The 20,963-nt window shown below is 47.9% G+C and overlaps 1 protein-coding gene across 1 annotated transcript in view; it reads right to left on the minus strand.

Annotated features, from left to right (window-relative positions):
• Positions 1–635: 635 nt before the first annotated feature.
• Positions 636–20,963, minus strand: part of NEURL4 (neuralized E3 ubiquitin protein ligase 4) — a 62,863-nt gene continuing 42,535 nt past the window's right edge. Inside the window, exons 21-29 of the mRNA XM_060281922.2 lie at positions 16,480–16,644; positions 13,137–13,295; positions 10,701–10,880; positions 9,217–9,310; positions 8,936–9,043; positions 7,245–7,389; positions 4,867–4,979; positions 4,483–4,675; positions 636–2,159 (exon numbers count right to left, since the gene is read on the minus strand). Of these exons, the coding sequence (XP_060137905.2) occupies positions 1,955–2,159; positions 4,483–4,675; positions 4,867–4,979; positions 7,245–7,389; positions 8,936–9,043; positions 9,217–9,310; positions 10,701–10,880; positions 13,137–13,295; positions 16,480–16,644 (1,362 nt within the window). The 3' untranslated portion in view covers positions 636–1,954. The remainder of the gene's footprint in view (positions 2,160–4,482; positions 4,676–4,866; positions 4,980–7,244; positions 7,390–8,935; positions 9,044–9,216; positions 9,311–10,700; positions 10,881–13,136; positions 13,296–16,479; positions 16,645–20,963) is intronic.

Raw genomic sequence — 20,963 nt, forward strand, 5'->3', positions numbered from 1 at the left:
CTGGGATATAAGGCAGCTTTCCAATGCTGCTTCCAAACTCTCACCCCGCAAAGAGCGGAAGGGGGTCACCCCACCCCTCGGCCCTTCGTTACATCCACGATCTTCTGCGGCTCCAGGAAAACGGGACCCCACCCCAAAATAATGTATTTCCACGGCTCCCATGCAAAGCAAAGGTTGCAACATTTGGGACCTTTAAGGGTCGACACAATAGAAGCTTGTAAAATTAAGCGCGGCAAAGGGAAAGTTTTCCTCCCTCCTAACACAGGAAATCGTGGGCATCCCATGAAGCTGAACGGTGGGAGATTTAGGAAATGGAGAAATACGTACTTGCTCACATTTAAACTGCGGAACTCCCTGCCACAGGAGGCCAACTTGGGTGGCTTTAAAAGGGGATCCGACAAATTCCTGGAGGAGGAGAGGGCTAACGGCAGCTGTGCTCTCCCCTTCCGCAGCGGAAGGCGGCGATGCTTCTGGGTACAAGTTGCTGGAACTGCAGGAGGGGAGCGGGCTCGTGTTCAAATCCTGCGTGCATCTGGTTTGGCCACTGGGAGAACGGGATGCTGGACTGAGTAGGCTGCCGGCCTGATCCAGCAGGCTCTTCTTCGGTTGTAGGAAAAAGAGACACAGACACTGAACCAGCTGAATCCTGGTTTATAAACCCTTGCAAGGAAGTTGGGGAGAAAACGCACTGTACAACCTTTTAAACTTTTGTTCAAAAAAAAAAAAAGGGGAAACAAAGTTTTTTTTTACAGAAGTAAAAAAACAAAAACAAAGCACCCCAATGCATGTCATTTTCCAACAAATAAAGTGAAAAAGCAGCATAAATATCATTTAAAATATATATAAATCAAAGGGGGGCGGGGTGGGCATTAAAAGCCATGTACCCTTTCGCCCCTCAAGAAAATTCACATTTTTTTTAAATTTTAATTTGACAACCAACACAAGGTTTTAAATAAATAAGGGAAGAGAGAGAGGCGAGAGAAAAAATATCAAGAGGCTTGAGAAGGGAAAATCGGTGTTAACACACACTTGAGAAGTGGGTGCCGGGCTCCTTCAGGATAAAAAGAGCAAGGTAATTTATTTGGGGGGGGAGAGGGCTATGTGCTTGTTGTACCGGGGGGGGGGGGGTCGGAAGAGAGGAAGGATCACCGGAGTCTTCTCTTAGGTGGGCATAACTGGGGGCGGTAAACAGAGTTGGTGCAGAAGGCTGAATAAAGCGGGGGGGGTGGGGAGGATGAAACCCATCTCTCTTCCAGGGAGGGGGGCAGCGGCTGGGTCAACCCCACCCCCTGCCCCCTTCATGCCACCCTCCCGAAATCTCCGATCCTGTCGCAATGCAGCCGTCGAAGAAAAACAGAGGGAGCCAATATCACCCCCCCAAAAAAAACCCCCACTTCCTATTCTTTCCCAATGAACAGACTCAACACTGCAGGTAGGGGGAAAGGGAGGGCGAGTTTGGAAGGGCGAGGGAGGAGAAAGATTAATTTTGCCGGTATAGAAAGCCCTGGGTGTTCCAGAAAGAGCCCCCGCACCCCAAAATCTGCGGAAGTCCTTTTGTGGCAACTAATTCCCCCACCCCGCTTACCCCAACCCCCCTTCCCCTCATGCTCTTAAATACAAGATTCAACACTCCCCAAACATCCTAAACCCCCCAAGTTTAGCTTGTCTCTGTGCAAAAAAAGGAAAAAATTGGGGAGGGGGGGTAGAAGAAGCAGCCATCAGTGGCCACAGGGGGGGGCGACGCCGTCCTCTGCCCCACTGAGAGAGGGGGGGGCAGTCTCTTGTGCCTGTCGATTGCCGTAGCCGTCGTCCCGTTCCCCCCCACCAGTCTGTGCGTAGCAGGGGGAGGGGGTCGGGAGTTTGTTTTTTGGCAACGGCCACTTCCCCCGCCGTTCTTCCCCGCCAAACGCCGCAGCGTCGTCATCGTAAGCGCTCCTGGCTGGGGGGGTGGTCCTCACTCCACGCGGACGAGGAGCCCGTAGAGGACGGTAGCACCTTTCTCCTTGGTGACCCACTCGATGTCCGCGCTGCTGAAGCGGGGGTCCAGGGGCTCGGAGGCCGCCAGCGACTGGGCGCAGACTTTGTAGGACCCGGGCCGGACGCACACCTGGAAGGCCACTTGGGCCGAGTGCCGCCGGTGGGACTTTGGGTCTTTGAATCTGCGGGAGAGAAGGCAGGCAGAATCAGGGGAGGGTCACCCGACCTCCTGAAATCCACAAATCGCTGATGGCCAGGCAACTTCCTATAAAGGAGGAGGGTCTACCACCTTCTAAGGTGAGGGGAAGTGTCGGCAGAGGGAGGGAGGGAGGGAGGGCACAGATGGGGGAGAAAATAAAACCCTGACATTTAAGAAATCAAATCGGAACCAGTGAAGGTCCTGTGTGAGTGCCTGGAGGATGGATGGGGGCTAATAGATTGGGGTTGAATCCTGACAAGACAGAAGTACTGTTCGTGGGGGACAGGAGGCGGGCAGGTGTGGAGGACTCCCTGGTTCTGAATGGGGTAACGCTGCCCCTGAAGGACCAGGTGCGCGGCCTGGGAGTCATTTTGGACTCACAGCTGTCCATGGAGGCGCAGGTCAATTCTGTGTCCAAGGCAGCTGTCTATCAGCTCCATCTGGTACACAGGATGAGACTCTCCCCGCCCGCAGAGTGTCTCTCCAGAGTGGTGCATGCTCTAGTTATCTCTCGCTTGGACTACTGCCATGCGCTCTACGTGGGGCTACCTTTGAAGGTGACCCGGAAACTACAACTAATCCAGAATGCGGCAGCTAGACTGGTGACTGGGAGCGGCCGCCGAGACCACATAACAGCGGTCCTGAAAGACCTACATTGGCTCCCAGGACATTTCCGAGCACAATTCAAAGTGTTGGTGCTGACCTTGAAAGCCCTAAACGGCCTCAAAGGCCCAGTATACCTGAAGGAGCGTCTCCACCCCCATCGTTCTGCCTGGACACTGAGGTCCAGCACCGAGGGCCTTTTGGCGGTTCCCTCGCTACGAGAAGCCAAGTTACAGGGAACCAGGCAGAGGGCCTTCTCGGTAGTGGCACCCGCCCTGTGGAACGCCCTCCCGTCAGATGTCAAAGAGAAAAACAACTACCAGACTTTTAGAAGACAGCTGAAGGCAGCCCTGTTTAGGGAAGCTTTTAATGTTTAATAGATGATTGTATTTTATTATTCTGTTGGAAGCCGCCCCAGCCAGATGGGCGGGGTATAAATAATAATAATAATTACTATTATTATTATTAGAAAGACCTTGCAGTGGTCATTCTGGTCCAGGGTCCCTACGGCTGAGGTCATAATTTGCCTTCCACCAGGTCTCCCGTTTATTCCCCAACTGAGAATTTAACGTAAGAGCGTTAAGAGGAGCTTGCCGGATGAGCCCAGTGGCCCAGCTAGTCCAGCCTCCGGTTCTCACAGTGGCCAATCAGGTGCCCATTAGGGTAAACCCGCAAGCAGGGGAGCCGCTCTCCCATCCTGAGGTTTCCAGAAATTGCCTCCTGACGGCTACCAGCCAGGATGGTTTTGCTCTGGCTACATAGTCAAGAGGCAGAGATGCTTCTGAATGCCAGTGGCTGGAAGCCGCAGGAGGAGAGAAAGCTCTTGTGCTCGGATCCTGCCTGCAGGTTTCCTGTAATGAGCATCTGGCTGGCCACTGTGATATAATAATAATCATAATAATTTATTATTTATACCCTGCCCACCTGGCTGGGTTTCCCCAGCCGCTCTGGGCGGCTCCCCACAGAATATTAATAACATGATTAAACATCGAACATTAAAGGCGTCCCTAAACAGGCCTGCCTTCAAATGTCTTCTAAAAGTCAGGTAGTTGTTTATTTCCTTGACATCTGATGGGAACAGATGGGCCACTGGCCTGATCCTATCAACTGTCTTCAAGTTACCAGGGGTTTTGAGGGGGGGGGGGCGAGTGTGTGGGGAGAGATCTCTAAACTCTTCGATTTTGAGAATCCATTTCCCTGCTTCTCAATCCAAAAACAGCATCACCTGGACGGTCTCCCTGCTTGCTCTCTCACGGTCTGCTTCCTTGAGATGGAGAGGAAAGAAGAAGCCTATTTCTCCCTCCCTCGCTTTTTTAAAATTCTGTTTACTGCTTCCACATGCTTCTCCTCCTGGTCGATTCCTCCTTACAACAACCCTGTGAGGTAGGCTAGGCAGAGAAAGGCAGTGACTGGGCCTCCCCCCCCCCACACAAGGGGAGCTTCATGGCTGAGCTGGGGGAGCCGAACCCTTGTCCCCCCAGCTCCTAGGGTCATACACTCTCAACGCCAACGATTCTCAACCCTGCTGTTGTCGGACTACGGCTCCCATCCTCCCTAGCAGGCAAGACCAGCAGCCAGGGATGATGGGAGTTGTAGTCCCAAAACAGCGGGGCACCCGAGCTTGAGAAACGCTGCTCTAGCAGCCACTGTGCCACACTGGCGCCCCGCCTGCTCCACGCACACACACACACCGGGATACGTACTGCACTTTGGTGGCGAAAGGCTCCAGTCCGGCGTAGCGCAGCGTGGGAGACAGCAGGACGCGCTGCAGGTCCTCACGGCTGTGGGAGCTGTTCTCCTCGGGCTCGTGGTACCCCCCACTACCGCCCCCGCCACCCCCGCCCCCGCCTTGCGGGTCCGCCTTGACCGGGCGGCAGCTCAGGATCGACGTGCTTCCTGCGGAAAGGGAGGAGGAAGAGACGCAAGGTTGGGTCAGCCTCTCCTGATGGGCTTGGGGGGGGGGAAGCGACGATGTCGAGCGGGGGGGAGGGAACTGTCCTGTAGGGGACGGTGACAAAGGCATTGCAGAGGCAGGAGTTGGCATCCCCCCACCCCCAGCAAACACAACCTCCGCACCACCCCCTTACCTGGCACCAGCTCTCCTTGGTCCAGCATGCGCCGAACGGATCCGATGCTCGTCCCGTGATAGGCCATGTGCCATTTCTTACAGGTGTTTCCCACCTCCAACCGGGGATTTACCCTGCCGAGAAGACGGGAAAGGGTTACTTTGGGGTGGGGTGGGGTGGGGTGGGGGGGAACAAACCCACAGAAAAGGAGGAATGCAATAAGTGCGAAACCCTGTGAGAACAGGTGGACTATTGGCCTGATCCAGGAGGAATCTTCTGAAGTTTATATTGCCAGATGGAAGCAATTCTCTCCGTCTCACTTCAGCCTAGGGAGACCAACAGCTCTGTGGTTTGTGCTTCTAGGCAACTCCTTGTGTGCCCCCCCCCTTTACTTTTTTTTAAAAAAAATTATGCTTTTCAGATTTATACATTTCACAAATTTTACAATCATTTCAACATTTCAAAACTTGACTTCCTTCCCCCTCTTTCTGCAGTTCCCCAAATCAGGCGTAGGCAAACTCGGCCCTCCAGATGTTTTGGGACCACAACTCTCTTAGAATTTTGAAGTGTCAGGCATAGCTCTAGTGGCTTTAGCCCAAACGTAGCAGAGTTTTCCTGCACAGCACAGAAGCTAGTTGAGGTGGAAATGACTAATCGGCTAGACGCAGAATAACTATTTACAGGATTTATTAAAAAAAAATAAAACCAGCAGAGTTTCTGCATACAAAGCAAAGCAAAATAAATCCTCTCTGTCTCTCTCTCTCCAACCATACGCAGCACTCCTACTCCTAACACCCAACAAGGAACAACTGTGCTAGTATTCCTAGATAACAGAGTTCAGTGCTGGTCGTTAACCAATCAGAGAGTAGTTTCCAGGCCAAGCAGACCTTGGCTTCCTGCCAAGAGTAAATTGACACTGCCTTGAGTTAATTGTGTGAAGCAAGAATCTGTAAGTTTCCCATGAGAACCAATTATCAGAAACTGAACAAACTCCCACCATCCCTAGCTAACAGGACCAGTGGTCAGGGATGATGGGAGTTGTAGTCTCAAAACATCTGGAGGGCCGAGTTTGCCTATGCCTGCCTTAAATTCATTTTTAGTATCTTCTGCATATCCAAATTAACTTAATTCGCTCACTTATTCATCTACTTCAAATATATACTCTTATAAAACTGCAGGTTATTACAATAATCCCGCCAGTGTTCTTATCTGTTTACAATTTATCTGTAAATACTCAATAAACCATTTCCATTCTTTTATAAAAAGTTTGTTGTCTTGATTTCTTAATCTCCCGGTAGGTTTCGCCATTTCTGCATATTCCACAAGTTTTTGCATACATTCTTCCTTTGCTGGGACTTCTGCTTCTTTCCATTTCGGGGCAAGTAACATTCCTGCCGCTGTAGTCGCATGCATGAATAGGTTTCTAAACAATTTAGGTAGTTCTGTCCCTATAATTCCCAAAAGAAAAGCTTCTGGCTTGTTTTTTTAAACAAAAGTGCTTTTAAAAATCCTTTCCAATTCATTATCTATCATTTCCCAGGAAGCTTTAACTTTGCTACAAGACCACCACATATGATAAAAAGAACCTTCTTTCTCTTTACATTTGCAACACTTGTTTGATTTAGATTTACAGTGGTCCCTTGGTTCTCAAACGCCTTGGTACTCAAACAACTTGGAACCTAAACACTGCAAACCTGGAAGTAAGTGTTCCGGTTTGCGGACTTTTTCCAGAAGCCGAACGTGCTCTGTTTTGAGTGCCACCCTTCCGTTTTGAATGTTACGCTGAGGTCTGTCTGTTTTTGCTATTTGTTTTGCGTTTTTGTGGCTCAATTTTTTGTGTTTGTGACTGTGTGGAACCCGGTTCAGCTACTGACTGATTGATTGTGTGATTGCAGTACATAGAATAGAATCATAGAATCATAGAGTTGGAAGAGACCACAAGGGCCATCCAGTCCAACCCCCCTGCCAAGCAGGAAACACCATCAAAGCATTCTTGACATATGCCTGTCAAGCCACTGCTTAAAGACCTCCAAAGAAGGAGACTCCACCGCACTCCTTGGCAGCAAATTCCACTGCCGAACAGCTCTTACTGTCAGGAAGTTCTTCCTAATGTTTAGGTGGAATCCTCTTTCTTGAAGTTTGAATCCATTGCTCCGTGGCTTATTGCTTTCATTTTATGGATCCGTGGTCTCGTTAAGATAGTAACATTCATGTTAAATGGCTGTTTTAGGGGTTGTCTGGAACGGATTAATCCGTTTTGTGTTACTTTCTATGGGAAAGCGTGCCTTGGTTTTGGAACGCTTTGGTTTTGGAAGGGACTTCCGGAACGGACTAAGTTTGAGAACCAAGGTAGCACTGTATACATTTTTGCCAATTTACTCGGCGTTAGGCCTCAGTACCTGAGGTTGAAACGGCACCACCCGAAAGGCAGAGCGTAGTCCCGGGGAGGCTCCCCCCGCTTGTAATAGGCCTCGTCGCCCCGGAGCTTGTGACACGACTCGCAGTAGCAGAGGCTGAACTTGGGGTCTTCCACGAAGTAGTCGTCTGGCGAAAGAGATTGGGGCAGGGCGGATGAGGCAGAAGCGGCGCAGGTCAGGAAAAAACAGGAGAGGGGGACCCAAAATATGCCCTGTGTGTTCTACCACGGCACACGAAAAAGAACCTTTGGCAAGGCTGTAGCGTTCGCATTTTGAAAAACTAATAAAGAGCAAGCTGTTTTAGTGCGGCAGCGCCTACACTTTGGAACTCCCTGCCTATTGACATCACTCAAAAGCAGTTGTGTTTACCCACTAGGTTAGAAACTTGTGCGAGGACTCAGCTACATTAGTAAAAAAAAACACAGTGTTTTGAGTGTGTTACAAACATGCAACAGCAGATGGCACTGGAGAGCAACTAAAAATAAAAAAATCTTTTGCGATTTTCCATAGCCCAGGGGTCCCCAGACTTACCGGGCTTTGGGCCGGTGCCCGCCGCGCCGACCGCGCGGCGGGCCGGAGGGCAGGGGAGTGCGCACGCAGCGGGCTGGAGGGCGGGGGAGTGCGCGCCCGTGCGCATGCGCACACGCTCGGGAAAAAATCGCTGAAAATCGCTTGTGCGCGTGCGTATGGGCCTCCCCCGACCCGGAAGTGCATCGGAAATGACCTCTTCTGGGTCGGGAGAGGCCCATATGCATGCGCACAAAGGATTTTCGGCGTTTTTTTGCAGATTTTGAAGATCGCCGCCGCGCCGTAAGAGCGGGCAGCGGCGGGGGTCGTCACGGGCCGGATTGGGAGGCCAATTGGACCGCATCTGGCCCGGGGGCCGTAGTTTGGGGACCCCTGCCATAGCCGTTTCCACCCCCCCTTTTGTTTTAACAATTTAATTTCTGACTTATTTATCACGTGTTTCTCCTGTGTGTAGATCTACCCCAATCTGTTTTTAGTCCATTTTAATTTCAAAGGCCTTCAAATTATTGTTAATTTTGCTTAACAATAACCCGATTCTCAGGGTGGTTGTTGTTTTTACAACCAAGTGATTTCATGAAATGTCATGAAATAAGCAGGCCACATTTACATCGTGCATTTAAAACACTGTGATACCAGTCATGGCTTCTGCCCAAGGAATCCTGGGAAGTGTAGTTTGTTAAGGGTGCTGAGAGTTGTTGGGAGACCCCTCCTTCCCCCTCTCCTGGAGTGGTTTAACAATCAGCCCCTCTTCCCAGGGAACTCTGGGAACTGTAATTCTGTAAGGGTGCATTGTCCCTGGCAGGCCTGTCTGGAAGAGATGCCCCATTTTTAAAAAAGCAATTAACTGCAGTATTCAATTAGCGGTGTCTGATTTCCAAACCCTTCCTCTTTTTCTAAGAAAGCCTTCCCCAATCTTGTTTCTTCCAGATGTCTTGGACTACAACTCCCATCAGTCTGAGCCCCGCTGGCTGATGGGCTTTGTAGTCCAAAATGTCCGAAGGGAACTGGCTGGAGAAGGCTCTCTCCTAAACAGTTTAAAAAATAAAAAATAGCATAAATCTAATTTGTGCATGTTCCTACCGGTAGGACCAGCCAGCATGGAATAAATTATGCAAATCCATGCAAATGTGCCTAATTTTGCTCACCGGGCAGCAGCAGGAGGTCTTTGAAGCGGGCACAGAGGGCGTGGTATTCACAGGTCTTCATGGTGTTCAGGTCTACGGGGGGAGTCCAGCAGACGCTCTCCTTGATACCTGCAAATACAGGTGTTCAATACAGGTGAGCCAGACATCCACACCTCCAGGTGCTCTGTGTCACCTTTGGCTATCGGAACTTGCACCGCGAGCAGCAGCAAAGGTTGCAAAAACAAGGAAGCCCAGTCCTGGAAAGCGAAGGGGAGACGGGGGTGGGGGGGTTGTTTGCTCACCGTCCACCATGTCTGCCTTCTCCATGTCGCCCTGGTTGTGGGGGTCGGCTCCCTCCGCGCCCACGGCTGGAGTGTCGTTCGTCACGATGGTTACCTAGGAAGAAGGCAGGGCTTGAGAAGCAGGGAGGAGAAGGACAGAGATCTGGGCAACTGGTCTTCAGAAACATTACTGCCCCTGACTGTGGAGGCATTATTCTATCGTCCTTTACCCGGAGGTCTCAGGGCACTTCACAGAACAAAATCAAAACATGAAACCACAAAATATACCATCAAAATAAAAACAACAACCCAGTAATACCGCCCCCCCCCAAAAGCCCACCACATTCTAAAAGAGTGTTGGATGTAAATCAGATGAACCAAAGGCCTGGTTCAAAAGTAATGTTTTTGCCTGGCGCCTAAAGGTGTACAGTGGTACCTTGGGTTACGAACACGATCCATTCCGGGACGCAATTCGTAACCCGAAATGGTCATAACCCGAAGCGCCATTTTGCACATGCGCAAAGTGCCATTTCTGCGATTTTCGTGCTTTGCGCATGCACGCGTGGTGAAAATACTCCCGGGTTTGCGGAGTTCGTAACCCGAGGTACGACTGTATAATGAAGACACCACTGCAGAGAAGGCCCCGTTCTCGTGTTGCCACCCTCCGGACCATACCTGCCAAGTTGCTGTCAGAGAAATAAGGGACCGGGCCGGAAATAGCAGACCGGAAGTAGCGCTGCCGCCATTTTGGAACTGGGCGGAGCATGCTCAGAAGTGACTTTTGATGCTGCTTTGCCCAGTTCCAAAATGGCCACCGCGCCAGAAGTCGCACTGCAGCCATTTTGGAACTGGGCAAAGCAGCATCAAAAGTCGCTTCTGAGCATGTTCCGCCCAGTTCCAAAATGGCTGCCGCGCCAGAATAAACCGGGGGAAAACAAAAAAAATCTGTTTTTTCAGCTAGGAACAGCTGGAAAAAACAGGGATTTCCCGGGGAAAACGGGAGACTTGGCAGCTATGCTCCGGACTTCTCGAGGAGGCACACGAAGGAGGGCCTCAGAAGATGATCTCAGGGTCCGGGTAGGTTCCTATGGGAAGAGACGGTCCTTGAGGTATTGTGGTCCTGAGCCGTTTAAGGCTTTATAGGTCAAAACCAGCACTTTGAATTGGGCCCAGAAACCAATTGGTAGCCAGCGCAGACGGACCAGGATCGGTGCGAGATGCTCAAACCGCCTTGCTCCGGTGAGCAACCTGGCCGCTGAATTCTGCACCGGCTGAAGTTTCTGAACCGTCTTCATAGGTAGAACATGTAGCCACCCTGGCTAGGAGCCTTCGATAGCCCTGTCTTCCATTAATTTGTCCAATCCTCTTTTAAAGTCAGTAGGCTGTTGGCCCTCACTGCCTCCTGCGGGAGGGAGTTCCGTAGTTTAACTATGAGCTGCGCCGAGGAGGACTTTCTTTTCTCTGTCCCAAATCCATCCTCGGGGGGAAACCCAAACCGCTCTCACCTGCTCGCACTGCCCGTAGAGGTCGATGAGGACGTAGCAGGGGTTCAAGATGTCCTGCGCGGCCACCCCCTGGTCCATGCCGTTGACGTAGAGGTGGAGGCAGCTGCTCGAATCTACCAAAAGGCCCAGGACTGTCCCCTCGGGGCAGGTGTCCAAGTTGGGGCCGTAGTTCTCGCAGATCTGGAGCGGGAGGAGGAGGAGAAGACGGGTTTGGAGAGGGGGGGACTCAGCTCCACAAGGGTGGACAGTCTGCGCACATGGTCCATGAATAATAATAAATAAAAATAATGTATTATTTGTACCCCGCCCATCTGGCTGGGTTTCTCCAGCCACTCTGGGCAGCTTCCAACAGAATATTAAAATAGAATAATCTATTAAACATTAAAAGCTTCCCCAAACAGGGCTGCCTTCAGATGTCTTCTAAAAGTCTGGTAGTTGTTTATCTCTTTGACATCAGATGCAAGGGCGTTCCACAGGGCGGGTGCCACTACCAAGAAGGCCCTCCGCCTGGTTCCCTGCAACCTCACTTCTCGCAATGAAGGAACCGCCAGGAGGCCCTCGGCGCTGGACCTCAGTGACCGGGCAGAATGATGGGGGTGGAGACGCTCCTTCAGGTATACTGGACTGAGGCCGTTTAGGGCTTTCAAGGTCAGCACCAACACTTTGAATTGTGCTCGGAAATGTACTGACCAAACTTATGAACTCCACTGTGATGCATCAACAGCTAGACATCACAATATACTGATGATAGATCACCATGTCTGAAAGAAGGATGTAGCTGTGTAGAAGCACCGGCTGGCTTCACAGTTTCCCCCGCATTGCGATTTTTTGCATAGCACACTAGGGTGATGACTTTTTTTCCCCTCAAAAATTATTTCCTGTAGCACAAATGGATGAACTTTTGCCTATTAATGACTAAAATGAGGTATATTCCATTGAAATATTAAAAAAGGTCATGCACAAATCATTTTAAAATTTTTTGTATGCTGTTTTACCATTTCATAAAATTGTATTAACAATTCTATACAGTATATATTTCGTATCAAATTTGGACACACCACCACATTCCACAATGGGGAGTGTTCTCAGCAACATAGGGTATACAAATGTCACACCTGCGCAAGGTAAAAGCCCCTTTTTGGGACCTCAAATCTCAGCCAGCAGACCCTGCCGGGCATGCTGGGAAAAGAACCTACAGGAGAGGTAGCAAAACATCGTCCTCTAGCGGCGTCTATACTGTTACTGCAGCTAAAAAAAGCTTCCTTGTGTGTTTGATGACCCTATATAATGTTGTATATATGTGACTCTAAAGCTTGGGTTCAATTTTATATCTGCTTACAGCGACTTCAAAAATGGTAAAAAAACTGATAAATAAATTTTTTAAAATCATTTTGTGCGTGAGGTTTTTTTTTTAATCTTATCTCTTTGAAAGTAAGATTTTATCTAATCTTTAATGAAAGCTCATCAAATTATGATTCAGGGAAATGAGGTTGTAAAAAAGTCATCACCCTAATAGCACACACAAACACACACACACACACACATAAGGATTTGCAATATATTACCAGGTCAAAAAATTTTTTTAATTGGGCATACTAGACACAGATATAGCCAGAGAAAATAAGAAAATATTCCAACCTTTCCTTTGAGCCACACCTGCAAGGCTGAGAGGGGGGTCTTGTCCTCTGGGCAGCCCAGGAACTCCAGGCACAATGCCCCTGGAGGCGCACTCCATTGTCTCTCGAGACAGACAGGTGCCAACAATGGTTTGCTTTGATGCGATTGGATTGGGACACTTGGCTATTGGCCTGGGGGTGGATTATCAGCGCAACTTGAAGGCCTGCCCCCTGTGTCTTCATCTGGCAGGCGGGCTTAATCAATATATACCGTCTTATTGGTGGAGTCTCCTTCTTTGGAGGTCTTTAAGCAGAGGCTTGGCAGGCATATGTCAAGAATGCTTTGATGGTGTTTCCTGCTCGGCAGGGGGTTGGACTGGATGGCCCTTGTGGTCTCTTCCAACTCTATGATTCTATTATTTATTTTTCCTCAAAAAAACACACTATGGCTTATTTTCAGGGGATGTCTTTTTGATTATTATTAAGTATGGTACAGTTTAACCTAAAAGGTTAAACTGCCTATCACTATGGCTTATTTTCGGGGTATGGCTTGTATTCCTTGAATGCGAAAAAATCCTGCTATGGCTTATTTTATGGCTACGTCTTATTTTCGGAGAAACAGGGTATGTACAGTTGTACCTCCGCTTACGTATCCCTCTGCATATGCAATGATAGGGAAGTCTTGGATACCGCATAAGGGAAAAGGAGCAGTTTTTTTCTAAAACAATGTCAACACCATAAATAAATATATGATGGGGGGGGGGAGCCACAGAATGTATTTGAAAGGAGCCCGGCCCACCGCCTCCCTCCCTCCCCTCACCTTCAGGGAGTTGTGGAAGACCGAATCGCGTTGCAGCAGCCAGGTGGAGCGCTTGAGGGAGCAGGCCGTGGCGGGGAAATTGAGCCGCTCGGGGGAACTGCCAATGACCCCCAGGGAGAGCGAAGACGTCCACTGCTGATTCAAGGAGTCTATCTGGAACTGAGGACAGACAGGGCAGGATGTGAGCCGAGAGGTTTTGCCACGGGGCAGGGGTAGAGACAGCATGCAAGAACACCCCCCCCTCCCGGCATGTGCCACAGTCTTAACATTGGTGCGACACCGCTTATTTATTTTTATTCATTCAATTTCCGTACAGCCCTCCAGCCGAGGACTGCGGGGCGGTTTAAAATATGAAAGCGCAAAAAATCCAGAGCATAGCAGCATACACAGTAACCCTCCCCATGGACCAGTGGTGTCCAAACTTTTTTCAAAGAAGTGAAGAGCCAAGGGCCGGACCAAAGTTGCTGACCTTTTTTTGAAGTTCTTGAGGGTTTTTTTAGGATTTTATCCCAGGAAATAAACTGCCCCAGGGGCCAGATTAAGCCCCCAAAACGGACCTAGGACATGCCTGCCGTAGGTAGGATTTATTTATCTGCTATATATTTGTTTAGGCAGGCTTAGGCAGTATGTGGACCGAGAACTCCCAGAAGTGCAAGCTGGATTTCGAAGGGGCAGAGGAACCAGAGACAAAATAGCAAACATGCGCTGGATTATGGAGAAAGCTAGAGAGTTCCAGAAAAACGTCTACTTCTGCTTCATTGACTATGCAAAAGCCTTTGACTGTGTCGACCACAGCAAACTATGGCAAGTTCTTAAAGAAATGGGAGTGCCTGATCACCTCATCTGTCTCCTGAGAAATCTCTATGTGGGACAAGAAGCTACAGTTAGAACTGGATATGGAACAACTGATTGGTTCAAAATTGGGAAAGGAGTACGACAAGGTTGTATATTGTCTCCCTGCTTATTTAACTTATATGCAGAATTCATCATGTGAAAGGCTGGACTGGATGAATCCCAAGCCGGAATTAAGATTGCCGGAAGAAATATCAACAACCTCAGGTATGCAGATGACACAACCTTGATGACAGAAAGTGAGGAGGAATTAAAGAACCTTTTAATGAGGGTAAAGAGGAGAGCGCAAAATATGGTCTGAAGCTCAACATAAAAAAAAAACAAGATCATGGCCACTGGTCCCATCACCTCCTGGCAAATAGAAGGGGAAGAAATGGAGGCAGTGAGAGATTTTACTTTCTTGGGCTCCTTGATCACTGCAGATGGTGACAGCAGTCACGAAATTAAAAGACGCCTGCTTCTTGGGAGAAAAGCAATGACAAACCTAGACAGCATCTTAAAAAGCAGAGACATCACCTTGCCTACAAAGGTCCGTATAGTTAAAGCTATGGTTTTCCCAGTAGTGATGTATGGAAGTGAGAGCTGGACCATAAAGAAGGCTGATCGTCGAAGAATTGATGCTTTTGAATTATGGTGCTGGAGGAGACTCTTGAGAGTCCCATGGACTGCAAGAAGATCAAACCTATCCATTCTGAAGGAAATCAGCCCTGAGTGCTCACTGGAAGGACAGATCCTGAAGCTGAGGCTCCAATACTTTGGCCACCCCATGAGGAGAGAAGACTCCCTGGAAAAGACCCTGATGTTGGGAAAGATGGAGGGCACTAGGAGAAGGGGACGACAGAGGACGAGATGGTTGGACAGTGTTCTCGAAGCTACGAACATGAGTTTGACCAAACTGCGGGAGGCAGTGGAAGACAGGAGTGCCTGGCGTGCTCTGGTCCATGGGGTCACGAAGAGTTGGACACAACTAAACGACTAAATAACAACAAACCAGTAACACGAGATGAGCGCCGCAACCCCAGAGTCGGTCACGACCACTGGACCTAATGGTCAGGGGTCCAGGGGACCTGTTGGTGAATGGGGTTTCTTATATATATATAATATTGTTAAAAATAAACTCCCTCTTTATTCCTCTTCACCGCTTTGAGAAGCTGACCTCCACCCCATCAGAAACACACACACACACACACACACACATTACAAGTGCCTGTCTTACTTTCCTGGGGGGCAGCAAGAGAGAGGATCAGCCCCACTGAACCCCGTGGGACTTACGTTTAAGTATATATTCTGATGAGTTTGTGGGTGCTGGACTCCCCTAAACTCCTGGGTCCAGTTAGGGGACAGCGCCCTGAGCAAGGACAAAATTTGGCACCCCCATAATATTTATTTTCACAATAATTGTGCAGGTACCTGTATAAATATAGGACTGTTGTTATTATTTTGCACCCGACACCACCCTAAATCCAACGCTGGTCCATTGGGTGCTAGAATCTCATTAAGGCTTGGAGTGTCAAAAGTTTATTAAGCTAGGCTACTCTCCTGTGTGAAGCGATCGCTAGACCCACGGTGTGTAAGCTGTGCACTAGACACTTCTAACCCTCTGGAATCAGCATGTGTTAAAAGCTAACTAAGGCAATGATAGCCCCAGGGTGAGGCTTGTGTAAATAAACCATCTTTCCGAAATACATGGCAAATCTCCGCTGTGACTCGTTTTCCAAAAGCAACCACAAACCTTGGGTAAGCATGTCTGGGACTCCCCAAAACCTTGTGACACTCAGAGATTGGGGGTGGCATGCAACGATTTATTAGGGAAGGAAATACGCTTCCCCACCCCCACCCCACCCCCAGGAAGCCACTCGCAAAGTCTCCTTTTGTAAAATATGCAGAGATTTATGATATGCAAAAATGAACCATGAAAGGAGAAGAAGGGAGGTCATTGATATTTTAGGGATGTTTAAATGATGGTTTTCCCAGTAGTGATGTATGGAAGTGAGAGCTGGACCATAAAGAAGGCTGGTTGCCGAAGAATTGATGCTTTTGAATTATGGTGCTGGAGGAGACTCTTGAGAGTCCCATGGACTGCAAGAAGATCAAACCTATCCATTCTGAAGGAAATCAGCCCTGAGTGCTCACTGGAAGGACAGATCGTGAAGCTGAGGCTCCAATACTTTGGCCACCCCATGAGGAGAGAAGACTCCCTGGAAAAGACCCTGATGTTGGAAAAGATGGAGGGCACTAGGAGAAGGGGACGACAGAGGACGAGATGGTTGGACAGTGTCCTCGAAGCTACCAACATGAGTTTGACCAAACTGCGGGAGGCAGTGCAAGACAGGAGTGCCTGGCGTGCTCTGGTCCATGGGGTCACGAAGAGTCGGACACGACTAAACAACAACAACAACATTTGTTATCCTGAAACAGCCTTCGCAAACCCCCATGCCCTCCAGAGGTTTTGGTGGCCCCAAACATCTGCCCTCCTCCTCCTCGAACCCACCTGGAAGAGCTGCTGGGGCGGCAGAGGCTGGGCCACGACCACGATGCCCTGGTTGTAGCTGGAGACGCGAGTGGCCGTCAGGTTGCTGTTGGAGAGAAGGATGTTCTTGCCGTGGTTCTCGAGGAACTCCATGGAGGACGTGGCTGCCGGCGCTTCGTTCTCGCACTGGGGGGGGGGGAGGGAGAGACGCAGAGTCAGGCGGACGGAAAGAGCTGGCTAGAGGCACCGGGGAAGGGAGGAGCCTGGAGAAAGTCCCGGCTTCTGTTATTGTGATTTATTTTATTATCGGTCAATCCCAGGTAGGGCTGGGAGAAGCCCTCCTGGTGCGATAAGACTACAACTCCCATCAGCCGTAGGACGCTGGAGGCCGACGGGGGAACAGCCTGTTCCGGCTGAGGGCTGATGGGAGTTGTAGTCAAATGCATCTGGGAGGTTGGCAAGGCTGGCATAAGGGGGTGTAACATCTTACACCCCTTTTAAGTGCCTTTGAGGGAGGGTTTTGGGGGGTTTTTGGTTGTCGTTCTTGTTTTCTATCATGTATCTTGTGCTTTTATATTGCATTTTTTACGCTGTGCAGCGCCCTGAGATCTGCAGATGAAGGGCACGATACAAATTTTTTTTTTTTTTTGTAAATTATTTTTATTAAAGAATTTCTTAGGTTACAAAGGTAGTGCAATGTCTCTTTCTTTTCATGCATCATTTTTACACATCAATTTTTTACTTGTTGAGACATTATGAGGAAGGGGGGGAAAGGGGGGAAAGAGGTAGGTGGGATGGGGAGTTGGGTGTGGTGGATTGCCGATGTTTCTGTTTTTCTTGATATGTGTAGGGGTTCAGCGTCAGCGTCATTTGTGCAGGTTCTCTGTTGTTAGTTCGTGCTTCTTTGTTGGTGAGAGAGGTCAGGATTTGTCTTAGAATGTGGTTGTTCATTTATGGTTGGCTGTGATGATCCTTAATTTCTTGCGTGAGTGGGGAGGGAGGGTGTTTTGATCAAGTTAGCCATATTGATTTGTATGCTGACGGTAATTTTTTGTCATTGTCCTGTTGGGTTGTATAAGTGATGAAGGGGAACCATACTGGGGTGAAGGTGTCTTCTTCTGTTTGTCCCCGTGTCAGTTTCAGCTTACTGGTTAGTTTTTCTAGCAAGGCTGTTTCCCATACAACTTGGTACCATTGGTCCAAGCCCACTCCCGATAAGTCCCTCCAGTGCCTGGCTACGATATTTCTGGTTGCTGACAACAGATGGATTATAAGTTCTTTATGATTTGCGTGAGCGTTGTTATCCTGAAAGATATTTAGTAAAACCAATTCTGGGGTAATTTCTAGCACTTGCTTAGTTATGTTACAAATTTCTTGCATGGATGTCTTCCAGAATGATTGAATTTTAGGGCACTCCCACCACATGTGGAGGTACGTGCCTGTGGAAGTGCATCCTCTCCAACATTTTGATGAGATTCCTGATCGTATTAGTGATAATTTTCGTGGAGTCAGGTACCATCTGTGAATTAGTTTCAACGAGAGTTCTTTTCTTTTCATTGATATAGATTTGAAAGGGGGTTTCGACCACATTTTAGTCCATTGGGTAGGGTTGATTTCATACCCTATGTCATCCTCCCATTGTCGTTTTATCTTGTCCAGAGGATCTATGGGAGTCTGAATTAGTATCTTGTAAATTGCAGATACCATCCCTTTTCCGTGTCCTTTTGGCAATTGGAGGAGGCTTTCGAAAGCTGTCAGGGGTCTAGTTGCTGCTGGTTTTACAGTTGGGTTGTTCAGAAAGGCATGTAGTTGATGTTGTGCTAACCAGGGCATTGGGATGTCTTCTAGTTTGTCCTGTATTTCTTGTGGTGTCAAAGGTTTGTTGTCTTTATAAAAGTCTATTAAGCGATGTAAACCTTTGGTTTGCCAGGTCTTCATCTGGAGGTTTTGTGCTGCATGATGGAACAATGGATGGTAAGCCAGGGGAGTTAATGGGGATGGGGTTGGAGATAATTTACTAGTTTCTGCTTTCCATGCTTTGAACATGGTTTGTGTGTATCTGTTGAGTGTTGTGGGAATCTTCCTTAATTTGTTTGGGAGAAATGGATATGCTGTGGTGCAGATATTTTCAATTGAGTCCCTTTCCAGATGTACCCATTGTTTAGTCTCGTCTTCAAGTATATATGGGATTATATGGCGTATTTGGTTGGCGTTGTAGTATGTTTCTATGTTGGGGATTCCCCATCCTCCTGCTGAGGTGGGGAGGTGAAGGTATTTGATGCTAATCCTTGGTTTTTTATGTGAGAAAATAAAAGAATGTAATTTTCCCTGCCATTTATGAAGTTGGGTTGGGGGGATCCAAATTGGAAGGGTTTGGAATAGGTAGGTTAGTTTTGGGAGGATGACCATTTTGACCATGGCTATTTTGTCTGAAAGAGTGAAACTCATACTGTCCCATCTTTTTAGGTCTTTGTTTATTTGTCGCCACAGGGGTTTGTAATTGTGGAGGTATAATTTGTTGAGGTTCTTGGTTATTTGTACTCCTAGGTATCTGAATTTGGTGTGACAGAGTTTTATTTTGGTGATATTGGTAAGTTCTTTTTGGATGTGAGGAGGGGTGTTGAAGCACATGGCTTCTGATTTACCAAAGTTTACCTGTAAGCCCGACACCATTGCAAATGCGTTGAGTTCTCTGATTAGGGAGGTTGCTGTATTTAAGGGGTCTGATGTTGTGACCATTAGGTCATCTGCAAAGAGCCCTAACTTATAATTTCTGCCTTTTATTTCCACTCCTTTGATGTCTGTGGCTGCTCGGATTCGGATCGCTAGGGGCTCCAAAGCCAGGATAAATAAGAATGGAGACAGCGGACATCCTTGTTTTGTGCCTCTTTGGATTGCTATGGTGTTTGAGTTCATATTATTAATTCTGCAATTTGCTGAGGCTTGAGAATATATTTGTTTGAGAATTTGAAGGAAGTTGGGGCCAAATTTCATTTTAGTTAGTACCGCTAATAAGTATTTCCACTCTAAGCAATCAAAAGCTTTGAGGATATCTAGGGACATAATTGTCAGTGGAAGTTTGGTTGTTTTGCTGTGTTCAATTAAGTTCAGTAATTTCCTGATAGGGTCTGTAATGTTGCGACCAGGGACGAAACCGGTTTGGTCTGGGACTATTAAATTACCTAGGAAGATTTTTAAGCGATTGGCCAAGATTGATGTAAATATCTTGTAATCCTGATTTATTAATGAGATTGGGCGGTAAGATTCTACTTTGAGGTTGTCCTTCAATGGCTTTGGGATGGAGACTATTTTGGAGTGATTCCATGTTTTGGGGATAAGCCCCCCTTTCATGATATCATTAAATAGGCGTAACATATAGGGCAGCAGGGGTTCCTTAAATTTTTTATAGAATTCTGCTGTGAAGCCATCTGGGCCCGGTGCTTTGTGTGATTTCAAGTTTTTAAGAACTGTGTCTATTTCCTCGGGGGTGATAGGGCTGTCCATGCGTTCCTGTTCTTCATCGGTTAAAGTGGGCATGGTCAGTCCTGCCAGGAATTTTCTAATTCCTTCCTCAGATGGGTTGTGGGAGGTGTACAGGTTGGAGTAGAATTCTGCAAATTCAGAAGTTATTTCTTTCGGGGAAAATGTTACGTTGCCATCTTTTTTGGTGATGCAGTGTATTCTTGTTTTAAGTGCTTTTTTCCTGCATCTATTTGCTAATAGTCTGGAGTTTTTCCCTCCGTACTCATAGAAGCGCTGTTTAGAATATAAAATATTGATCATTGTTTTGTTGATTTCTAAGGAGTCTAATTCTCTTCTCTTTTGTTCTAGAAGTTTAAGTAGTTTTTTGGAACCTGTTTGTTTGTAACGTGATGAGAGGGCAATAATTTCTTGTTCTATTTTGTTAATTTTTGAAGAGGTTTGTTTTTTAAGGAGTGCTTTCTCTTTTATGCAAACTCCTCTGGTCACCGCTTTCATAGCGTCCCATAAGAGGGGGGTATTTATATTGTCTACATCATTCTCCTTAAAATAGTTTTGGAGAGTTTTTGTGATACTTGCTCTAATTTGGGTGTTTGTGGTTAGAATGGGACTGAAAGACCATGATGGAGTGGTTTGCGTTTCTTCACCTATTTTAACAGTGACTTCTACTGGGGCATGATCTGTGATTTTGATGCTGCCTATGTTTGTTGATTCTACCAAGGGGATCAGACCCTGTGTGAGCAGGATGCTGTCCAGTCTGGACGTTGTACCATGACGTCCGGACTGGAATGTGTGGGTGGTGTCTCCTGGGTTGTGTTCGCCCCAGATGTCATAGAGACCCCTGTTTTTTAACATTTTTAGTAACTTGTAAGAAGCCTTAGTTGTTTGGGAGGGGGGGTTGAGGAGGGTTGCCTGTAAGTTTACAGGATGTGTGTTTTCCAGAGTTATGCCCTTAATATTTAAGTTAAGGTCGCCTCCTAGAATTGCTTCCCCCTCAGAGAAAGAAAGGAACTTGTTTAGTGTTT

This window comes from Zootoca vivipara, chromosome 12 (genome assembly GCF_965207765.1).
Source record: "Zootoca vivipara chromosome 12, rZooViv2.hap1.1, whole genome shotgun sequence".
NCBI classification, from domain to species: domain Eukaryota; kingdom Metazoa; phylum Chordata; class Lepidosauria; order Squamata; family Lacertidae; genus Zootoca; species Zootoca vivipara.